Here is an 11,215-nt window from a genome sequence, read left to right as displayed (position 1 = left end):
TTAACATGCATGCCATTGTCACGCTAACTCATCACGTGATTCCGTTTAAATAACTCTAAAGAATCTTGCAACTATTATTATTATCAAATATCAGTCATTTTTCTTTTCTTTTTTAGGAACATAAAAAATCAGTTATTTAAATACCCCATTGTTGGTACTTGGTTGTCTTTATTTTTCTCATTATTTGCCAGGGGTTAGTAGAGTATCATTAAGTTCATTTTGTTCGTTAAAAGAAATGGCATAGGGTCACTCAGTGACCACAACAATTATGCAGAATAAAAAGTTATTCTCATGAAGAGTGTTTGAATTAAATGATGAAAAACGAATATCAACCAAATTTAATGCACGACATTAAATGCCTATTTCTCATGAAATATTTGTCTGGCATTAACTGACGATTGATGAATAATTTTTTTTTTTTTAGGGAAAGAGCTGATTGTATCAGCCATTAACTGAAGATTTAATATCGTTTAGAATACACGATTCCAGTCACGCAGGGCTTACCAAACACCACAAATCAAGCTCTAAGCGATCAAGGCGAGCCTTAATAATGCAATTTGCAACCTCGTTGCATGCCCGAGGCGCCCAAACACAGGTAGTAGCCTGAGAATCTAAACAGTTCAATATGTCATGAATCAACGAACCTTGGAGACATCGGATGTTCCGGCTATGTATAAGCTGCGTAGCTCGTAGGCAATCCGACTCCACCACCGCGATACTCCACCCGTAAGCTTGGGCAAAGTGCAGCCCCTCCGCTATAGCCCGGCACTCCGCCGTGAGCGCCGAGTCCACATCCGTTATGAGGGTAGCCATCACTCCAACCACAGCGCCTCGATGGTCACGAACCGCGCCGCCTGCCGCCGCTCTATTGGTTGCCGCATCCCACGCCGCGTCAACGTTCAACTTCAGAGATCCAACATCCGGTCGAGCCCACACTTCCCGACGCGGTCCCGGTCGCGAGGTTCCTACCTCCATCTTTCCCGAATGGGCTTTGAAGCTCGCTAGTCAGCTAGCAACATCGTTCACCCACGCCTCCGGAGTAAAGAAGAAAATTCAATTAACTTAGGTTAACCTTTAACTGGAAATTTAGGTTAAAGGTTAACCGTTTAACCGATTTTTTTTAATTAGGTTAATCGAAATTAACCGAATTATTTTAATATATTTTATTTAATATTTAAATTTATTTAAGAAATTAATGCCTTTAATTTCATTATAATTAAATTAATTAGTAAATTGATATAATTAATTTTTTAAAAATTATTATAAATTCGTATATAAATTTTAATAAATTTCAGTTTAACTAAATTAAATTTTGTTAATAGATATTATTAATTATAATTAAAGTTAAATTAATTAATTTAATTTGAAAAATAATATATTTTATTTTTTTTATTTAATAAGTCTTATAATCTAAGTTAACCTAGGTTAACCGAAAATTAACCGGTTAAAATTAACCGAACGGTTAATTTTAACCGAAATCGCGGTTAAAATTAACCGTTCGGTTAATTTAGGTTAAAAAATAAATCAAAAAGATTAGTTTAACCGAATTTGCATCTTTTACTCCGGAGGTCCGGGGTCGCACAAGCCCGGTCGAGTCGGCATTGGACATTCTTGACTCCGCTTTGTTTGTTATCCCAGGTGAGCAGCTCCCCTTGGTATCCCAAACCATGAAGATCGCAATCCTCAAGCGCTTCCCCGAACCGGGCCATGTCCCTAGCCCTTCTCCTCGTCGCGCTCACATGCTCGAAGTCGAAGAGAACCTCATTAAAATCCCCGGCGCATAACCACGGTGCCGAACCGTTCCCATGAAGACGCATGAGAAGATCCCACGACATATGACGCTTCGACTCGTCCGGCTCGCCGTAAAAACCCATGAACCGCCTCGAAACATTTTTTAACAAATAACTCAATGTCGTTTTTTTTTTCAATCTAACACGGGTAAATATAACATGCTGGTTGGTAAAAATATTGTCTTTTGTGCTATTGCAAAATTTCATTTTTGCCCACCAATTTTGAAGTAGAACGTCGTGATTTTTATCTACTATGTTATCCGAGTTTATAACAAAGTTCAAATGAATATCCCGCGACAGCAAAAGCTAGGAATTCTAGTTAGGGAGGACAAATGTGAAAAAATAATTCGGAGACGACAAACTTAATAAATAAAATCATAAGCTAAAATGTATAAATTAATAAAAAAAAAAATTAGGATATATAAGATACATATCAATGTACATCAAGATAATCCTTAAATTATATTAATTTGTATAAGCTAAAACTGTTATGTAGTCACCACAGCCGTTTATATATTTTAGAAAAATAGTTATATGTTTTAATATAAACAGTGTCTAAAAATAGTTATATGTTAGACACTGTTTATATACAAATGGTTATGTGTTAGACACTCTTTATATGATCTCTTTTTCTTTCTTTTTTTAAACTCTATTCATCTGATTTCGAAGAAGACTTTCATATGGTCTCAAAAAATATTGTATTGTCGAGATTTTCGAGTGGATAACGGATTTGCCAAGGATTGTAGTGTTGTGAATTATTAGTATTTAATAGTAAAATAAGCCGATAAGGACAGCTTAACGGCTTAACGGAAATTTTCCTTCCGTTAAGCCATTAAGCCGTTTCCGTTTCTTATTGGAAGGCATTATTCCGTTAAGCCAATAAGCCGTTTTGATTTGAATTAAAATGTAAAATCAATGGCCGAGATTCAACCATGAAAAAACGGTAACAAAATCAATGGCTGAGATTCAACCTGGCTTCAACGGTCAAATCCACCTCAGCCTCGCACGGATTCCGCGGAAGCCGCCATTCCGTCTGCGCGGAAGCCGATAAGCCGCCATTCCGTCTGACGCGCGGAAGGACGGACGGTAGCCACGTCGCCGTTTCCAACAAGCCAGGTTGAGATGGGATGGAAAGAGAAATGAGAAAGATAAGTTAGATGCTATATTGACTTTTTTGTTAAGTAATTAGTTTTAAATAATTATGTATTTTATAAACATTGACATTGATCTAAAGAAGTAATTAAAGTTTAAAACTAATAAATTTAATCATATTTGTAATTTTATGACATTGATGGTAAATGAAAATAATTTAGGGAGCGGTCCCCCTAAATTTCACATAAAAACCAATTAGCTAATAGTTACAGCTCATATATGAAGCTCACAATTCAAACCGGACATTATAATAATTATTTTAAATTTTAAAAGTAATAAATACTTTTAGATTAAAAAAGAGCAATAAATACTTTTAATTTTTATAATTAACGTCGCCAATAAACTTATGAGATCCTAGAGTTGTCATCCAACAATCTTGATCTGCAAAATGTTGTATTAACATATCGAAACAAAGCTTAAATACAAAATTGACAGATACAAGTCATCTGTATTTATTTATGTGTAACAAGAACAACATACTCAATTCTGCCAGAAATTATCATGTGGTGGTCCAAATAAATTCCAAGCTCATGTCCCTTTCTTTGCTAGAAACATAATTATTATCCATTTATTTAACCCTACATGAGATCTTATAGACCTAATAAATCCCATATGGTTAAAAGTTGTATAAACATATTCTATTCCATTTAAGCATTAATCTTGTTTGGGCTAACCAACTAATAGGTTTTTATTTATTTGTGAACTCATATAAATGTGTGGTATATTTGTTTCTGTTTACATATGTTTGACTAATTTATGTTTCCATTACGCTACGGTATTAATTAGATTTATCGTCAATTATTGTACTTGATGTTTTCAAAAGAAAATGTAAAGGCTAATTAGCTATATGATTTAGCGGAACTACCTTAAGATCTTTTAGTGAAATTTTGTCTCAAGTTTGACTTTAAACTCAAACCACCAATTTTAATCCGACGTGGATGGCATGGTTCTCAAAAGTGTAAATTACTTTTGGTAGTGACTTTTTGTACTTTATACCAATAATAAGAATTATAAGTATTTTCTATCCAAAATCACGCTATTGTATAGTGAAGTGATGTTAATACCCCCAAGTAACTGCTGTAGAATTATATAGCGTTTACAAACTTAAGCTTAAGTGAATCTAGGGTATCGGTAATCGCTCATCTTGTACTTGCTTCCAACAACGGAAAGATTTAAAGAAACAAAAAAAAATCAAACATATATATAAAGTTGTTTCAAAAGAGAAATTTCATTTTGTATCTCAAAAATGAAAAAATATCAAGACTAGATTTCATAGTTGCAATATATCTAAAACTGGAATTTTTATCCCAGTCCATTTTTCTATCTTAAATCATCGTATTTGATCGGAATCATCTAAAATCATCTTAAATCTTCAAATTTCACCATAAATCATCGTATTTCATCGTAAACAGTTACGAACTTCATCGGACTTCATCTTAAATCATCGTATTTGATCGAGAAAAAAAATCTCAAATTATAATTCATAACTTTTCCAAAACCGATCCAAACCAATCAAAATCATCTAATAATCACTCTAATCATTATTAAAACTATCCTACAACAATTAAAACACAAAATAAAAATGAAAATCTTATTTGTTTGGTCATTTTGAGCATCGAAATCTCAAATCCGAAATAAAGAGATAATCATTTTGAGTGGAAAAGAGAGAGAGAGAGAGAGAGAGAGAGAGAGAGAGAGAGAGAGAGAGAGAGAGAGAGAGAGAGAGAGAGAGAGAGAGAAACAGGGGAAAAATTGGCTGAAAATACATTTTTTTGTTTAATTTTAGTAAAAAATCCAGTTTTTAATATTTTTACAATTATAGGGTATAGCCTATATATTTCTCCACTTTTAAGGTCTACAAAATGAAGTTTCTCGTTCAAAATACTCATAATGGTCGATGGAAAGATCTATTCAATCGCGGTCTGATGACTGTCAAGTAGATGAATCTTTTCCTGTTTTAGAAAAACTTAACATAAACCCCAACATGTGATAGTGGGCGATGGCTAGTGCATCTCCATTTCAAACCAAATAAGCCAACACAAGATAACAAAACAAAAGGTGTATAAACACGAACACCGCAACAAAGAAAATTACAAAGATCAAATCAATACCAATAAACCATTCTCGAGACCAAGAGATGCAAATAGAAGGCATGAACGCCTTCCCATTGATACTCCCCAATAGAGGGCCACCACCGAGAACTCTCCATAGCAGACCGAGTCTACCCCGCGCACCATATCGCAACTTGACGCATCCCTCGTCATTAAAGATGGACATTTTATTTTATTCGGTTAAAAGTAATCGATTTGTTAATTTATATTTTATCCGGTTAAAATTAACTATATTCGTTTTGGTTAAAATTAACCAATCAGTTAATTTTAACCGATTATTTTATGGTTAATCACGGTTAACCAACTATATTTATGCTTCACACATCAACTAACATAGTTAACCAAAACAATTATTATTAAAAAAAATGATGGCAAAAAGATCAAAAGTTTTCGAGTTGTTACACTTAAAGACATTATTATAACAGAAAATTAGGAAAATAATCAACTTAAACGTTTGACATTGCTAAATAGCCAACGTTTAATAAATCTTAGGTAAATAACCAACATTTGGTATATGAAAGTGGCTATTTACCTAAAATTTACGTTTGAAAGTGGCTATTTACCAAAGATTTACTAAACGTTGGCTATTTAGCAATGTCAAACGTTTAAGTTGGCTATTTTCCTAATGGACACTTGTTATAAAGTGGTGGAAAAAATACCCAAGTCGAAAATTTGTTCCTCCATTATAATTTCGGTTGTTAAATTAGATGTCTATAACGTGTCAACATATGGTGAGTTCGACAATTTTTTTTAAAATTTTTATCTCTCTCTCTCTCTATCAATTCAATCCACCACCATTTATAATGAATGAAATAATTAAATTTTTTTTTATAAAAATCATACTTAAACAGGTGTAGAAGATATTAGTAAGTTTCGAGTCCGTCATCACTGAAGTTTAATAGCAACAAAAATATATGTATTTCATTTATTTATTTTTTTTTAACGAGATTGAAACTCTAGTGAGTCTAGTGTGAGACGGAAAGATCCGTGCCCCTCGTTTGTCGATGCCGGAGAGCCACGTGGTGCGCTCTCTTTGGGGTCAGTGGCGAAGGTCTCGTTGTTGAGGCTCAATGAGGGACTCAGAGAGAGATACAAGAGGGAAGTGATGACAGAGATCAAAAGGATCGGAGACAGGGTTGTGGTCGCAGGGGATTTAAATTTCAACGAGAACATCTCACTGGCGAGAGCGAAAGGGTTCTCGTTTGGGTTTATGGCGGTGTTTCCGAGCATGGGAGATTTGGATTCCGTGTATATGTATATTATATGTGTGCATATGTGTATGTATGCTTTTTTTTTTGCTCAGAGTATAAATGTATATGTAGGTTTCATAATTTATGTGTCTTCACGGAGATAGAGAGGGAGATATATAGAGAGAGAGAGGGAGAGGGAGAGGGAGATAGACTTAAAAAAAAGTTTAAAAGAAAAAAATTCAAACTCACCAGATGTTGACGCGTATATAGGCATCTAATTTAACCCTTCAAAATTGTAATGGAGGAACAAATTATCGACTTTAGTTCAACATCGAGTATTTTAATGTAACACCTAAAAAATATTGGGTCTTTTTACCGCCATTTCCAATAAAAAAAAAACCCACGGTTAACTGGTTAAACTCTTAACCGCTTTGAACAGTTAATGGTTAACCATATAAAATGGTTAAAGGTTTAACAGGTTAACCATTTTCACCATATTTACTCGTCACCAAGCATAGTCGGCCTCCGAGTTCACGCAAAAACACGTACAACATGGAAAACCATATTTTCAAATCCATGCGAGAAGAGACTACAGTCGAGTTGAAGTAGAGAATCGAGGTTAGCGAGGACTCCAGAGAAGGCAGACCTTACACCGTCAAATCCCAACATCCCGAGATCCACACAAAAATTTGCAGTCCGAGACAAGAGGCGGAGTAGAGAGTACGCTGTTGTGAAGTGCCACCTCGACCATAAGATCGACGGGGCTTCACATGCACGAAGAGGAGAAAAAGTCGCAGAAAAAAGGCCCATAAGTGGATTGAAATCCATGGTGAAATGGATTATTCTAATTTTAAAATAAAAAGTAATCAAACCAAGCAAAATATTTTTTTTTTAAATGGCTCCCTCCAAGTCAGAGCACACCACTGAGGTTTTCTCTTTTAAAGAAAGAGAGAAAGCATATTTTTTAATATAAGAGCATCTTCAATGCAAGTAACTAAAGTTGTTTTACACATCATAAAAAAATAATATTATTTATTTATTTTTATCCACATCAACATTTGTGGTATCTTACATAAAAATACTATAATGGTGGTAGCACCAAAAGCTGCTAAAAGTGGTTCCCACTCTATTCAATATATTGGTGTGATTAGTATTTTATTATTTTTTTATATTAAAAAATAGTTGGCATTGGTGCCAGTGGCTACTTTACCATAATCATTACAACTTATAATATTAATATGCAAAAATGAAAATGACATGGTATTGCCAAATAACCAATAAAGCAACTTTAGTTGCTTGCATTCTAGATGTTCTAAGTAAATTTTTATTTATTTATTTATAATTTTTTTCTCCAATATTAGGAAAGGTTAGGTTCTTTGATTTTATTTTTTTTAATGATACATACTAATCCAATTGAAATATTAGAGTTACCAATTAGTCAACTGTATTAAACATTTAACAAATTAGCCATAAAAATAAAATTATAACTGTGACATTCAACTTGTTTTTTTTATTTCAAGTTCAGCCTTGATAAATAATTAAATACTGTAATTTTTAAATGCTAGTTTATTTAAAAGAATATTTGAATATTGTGTTTTTTATTTGAAAAAATCACTTTATACCTTTCACGTTTCTCTTCTTGATTTATCTCTTTTTAAATCTGTAATCAATACCTGTTTGTGTACCTTGTAGTAAGATATTTTACCTGATTATTAATGGAAATTTCGTTACAATTAAAAAAAAATTACTTATGTTTTCTCTTTTATAAAGTATCGTGTTAAAAAAATATCGTGAAACTAAATATTTCTGGTGCCTGCAACATTTTTTTAATTTGCTTAATGTATCCAATGAACATGATCGAGAAAAAGGTTTTTATTTTAGTTGATTTTTGAGTGGATGCCATTGTGGATCGCTTTTACAAGATCTCAATGAAATCAATCGCGTCGGATCTTAGCACTTAATTTTTCCATATTTACGAAAAATGAACATTTTTGGAAGAAAAAAAAAAAACTTTACTTCCGATTCCGGGGTTCCTTTCCCACGTGTTCATAGCAACACACCCCGATTCACGCGCTGACTCGCGTCGCGCGTGCGAACCCAAGGCCCACTAAACTTCTGTCGTATGACTCAGTCTCAGACTCTCTCTCCACCATAGTCCAACACTCCCTCTCTCTCATACACTTGTTCTTCCCAGTCAGCCCACATACACACACCCTCCTCCAAAAGGCAAAAGAAAAAAAAAAGAAAAAAAAAACCTTTATTATTCCAAAAAGGAGTTTAAATAAATCTGTTATATAATAGCAGATGCGAGCAGGCCCTAATCGCTTTGCAAAAGAAAACCAACACTCTCTCTCTCTCTGAGAAATCCCATCAGAAAAGAAAAAGAAGAAGAATGGAGAGCTTAGCCCTGGTGTTGACCGGGACAGCGGTGGCGATCGGGCTGTACTGGTTCATTTGGGTGATGGGCCCGGCGGAGAGGAAAGGCATGCGCGGCGTGAATATCACCGGAGGCTCCATCTCCGCCGAGAAGGTCCAAGACAGCTACAAGCAGTACTGGTCCTTCTTCCTCAGGCCAAAGGAGATCGAAAAGACCGAAAATGTCCCTGACTTCGTCGACACTTTCTACAACCTCGTCACCGACATCTACGAGTGGGGCTGGGGACAGTCCTTCCACTTCAGCCCCTCGCTCCCGGGCAAATCCCACAAGGACGCCACGCGCGTGCACGAGGAGCGCGTCGCCGATCTCATCTCCGCCAAGCCGGGGAGCAAGATCCTGGACGTCGGGTGCGGCGTGGGAGGGCCGATGCGGGCCATCGCGGCCCACTCGCGCGCCAACGTCGTGGGGATCACGATCAACGAGTACCAGGTGAAACGGGCTCGCCAGCACAACAAGAAGGCCGGGCTCGACGCGCTGTGCGAGGTCGTGCAGGGCAACTTCCTCGAGATGCCCTTTCCGGAGGCGTCCTTCGACGGCGCGTACTCCATCGAGGCCACGTGCCACGCGCCCAGGCTCCAGGACGTCTACTCCGAGATCTTCCGCGTCCTCAAGCCCGGATCTCTCTACGTCTCCTACGAGTGGGTCACCACCGACAAGTTCGACGGCCGCGATTCGGAACACGTGGAGGTCATCCAGGGGATCGAGCGCGGGGACGCCCTCCCGGGCCTCCGCGCGTACTCCGACATCTCGGCGGCGGCGCGTGAGGTGGGCTTCGAGATCGTGGAGGAGAGGGATCTGGCGGCGCCGCCGGCGCTGCCGTGGTGGACGAGGCTGAAGATGGGACGCGTGGCGTATTGGAGGAACCACGTGCTGGTCACGATCCTCGCCGCGGTTGGGATCGCGCCGAAAGGGACCGTTGACGTTCACGAGATGCTCTTCAAGACCGCTGACTTTCTGACCAAGGGCGGCGATTCTGGCATTTTCACGCCCATGCATATGATCCTCTGCCGGAAGCCACTCGCCGATTCTTGAGCTCTTGTTATTAAAAAAAATTGTCTCTTATCGTATGTCTCTCTTTCCCTCTCTTTCTCTCTCTAGTGCTCTCTTCTTCTATTTTAATATCGTTTTTTTTAGCCTTTTTTTTTAATTGCTAATTTTTATTTTGGATATTGTAATTTTGTTTTGCTTCTGAATTATTTGAATCTCGTGGTTAAAAAAAAAAAAGATGATGGACTGGTTGGATCTAGAGAGGATAGTTTGTGATTCGATTTTGAACAGGGAATTCTGGCAATTTTAGTTGTTTGTTACTCTATTTTACTCTTCGTCCGTAGAATTCCAATTCTGCTCTAGTTTTCACAATTTGATCATAATTCACCGGTTTTGGATGGAAACGAGAGAGCGGAGAACCCGAAGTGATATTTATTTTATTGAGACGTTATTTGCGAAGGCGGAGGAGGAAGCGAACCGATTTATGGAAGTATTTTGATTCTTAAATTAAATTGCAATTCAGATGGGATTGAGATCTATTTTTCCAATTCCCATGTCATGCTTTTTATTTACACTTGAATATGATACAGATGGAGAGAAGAGGAGCTATAAGTTATAACACGCTATAAAAAATCTGTTTAAGAGTTTAGACACCGTGTCAAGCACTTTGAGTTGGGTTTTGTAGTGTGTGTTCTGGTCTAGTGTAGAGACTATAGCACTATACGAGGGTAGTCTTTTATTCCAGTTTTGTATGGTTTTCGTTTGTAGCGTTGTGCCTTGTCTTCTTCTCCGTCGTTACACACTTGACACATATCACAAACACCCGACATACATTTGGGAGTGGGACCACTCTACTTCCAATTAAAATAATCAAATCAGCGTTCACATTTCTACATGTTATCACGCCCTTCCCTTTGTGTTATCCATATAATAATCTTCAAGCATATTTGAAAAAACTACGCATGTATAGTCAATTTAAGTATTTTAAGTAGTGAAATGGGTCGTTTAAAAAAAAAAAAAAGTAGTGAAATTGGTCGTGACAGGACTCAGAATTCATTAAATATTTGATGAAAACTCATCCTGGGCACATGGACATTGGAAGGAAAAGGAAGTAGAAATACCACTTTAATTAGCATATCGTCAATTATTTAATGCGGAAGTTGTAATTTTGTTAGGCAATTTTTTATCTAACGGAATTGATATATTCGTTAGACAATTTTTTGGTTTAACAAAAGTAATAATTTCTGTTTTCAAAAAAAAAAAAGTAATAATTTCCGATTTTTAATTAAAAATAATAACTAATAAGAGACAAATACAAATACAAATACAAATGACTAATCGTCAAAGGTTCATAATTTTTTAATTCAAAAATACAAATACAAATGACTTATGGAGAATGCATTCCGATAGCATTCTTTCACTTTCAAAGTGTCATTGAAAGAGTCCCTTCCGATATCAATAATTACGAAAATAGTACTTTCGTGAAGCAAAAAATACAAATGTAAATCTTCATTCGGCTAACTACTTACCGTTTTATCATTTTAATTA

The 11,215-nt window shown here is 36.4% G+C and overlaps 2 protein-coding genes across 2 annotated transcripts; one reads left to right on the top strand and one right to left on the bottom strand.

The window, feature by feature from the left end:
• Window positions 1–544: 544 nt before the first annotated feature.
• On the bottom strand, window positions 545–975 carry LOC149392517 (uncharacterized). The gene is made up of 2 exons (XM_089620120.1): window positions 645–975; window positions 545–603 (listed from the first exon to the last, which is right to left on the bottom strand). The coding sequence occupies exons 1-2, from the start codon at window positions 973–975 to the stop codon at window positions 545–547; spliced, it is 390 nt and encodes a 129-aa protein (XP_089476246.1).
• Window positions 976–8,288: 7,313 nt separating this feature from the next.
• On the top strand, window positions 8,289–9,992 carry LOC149392516 (24-methylenesterol C-methyltransferase 2-like). Its single transcript, XM_089619613.1, has one exon. The coding sequence runs from the start codon at window positions 8,636–8,638 to the stop codon at window positions 9,710–9,712; it is 1,077 nt and encodes a 358-aa protein (XP_089475739.1). The 5' UTR covers window positions 8,289–8,635; the 3' UTR covers window positions 9,713–9,992.
• The last annotated feature ends 1,223 nt before the right edge of the window (window positions 9,993–11,215 follow it).

The sequence above is a fragment of the Urtica dioica genome, chromosome 7 (assembly GCF_054948205.1).
Source record: "Urtica dioica subsp. dioica isolate 48M chromosome 7, U.dioica_male_clone48M_v1_H2, whole genome shotgun sequence".
In the NCBI taxonomy this organism is placed as follows: Eukaryota; Viridiplantae; Streptophyta; class Magnoliopsida; order Rosales; family Urticaceae; genus Urtica; species Urtica dioica.
This window is presented reverse-complemented; position numbering and strand designations above follow the sequence as displayed.

What these genes read in the sequence shown, in the direction of transcription:
- LOC149392517 (XM_089620120.1), bottom strand. Translation starts at nt 975, where the DNA reads ATGGAGGTAGGAACCTCGCGACCGGGACCGCGTCGGGAAGTGTGGGCT. An exon ending in GAACATCCGATGTCTCCAAG is followed by an intron (nt 604 to 644) that starts GTTCGTTGATTC and finishes TTAGATTCTCAG; the next exon opens with GCTACTACCTGTGTTTGGGC.
- LOC149392516 (XM_089619613.1), top strand. Translation starts at nt 8,636, where the DNA reads ATGGAGAGCTTAGCCCTGGTGTTGACCGGGACAGCGGTGGCGATCGGG.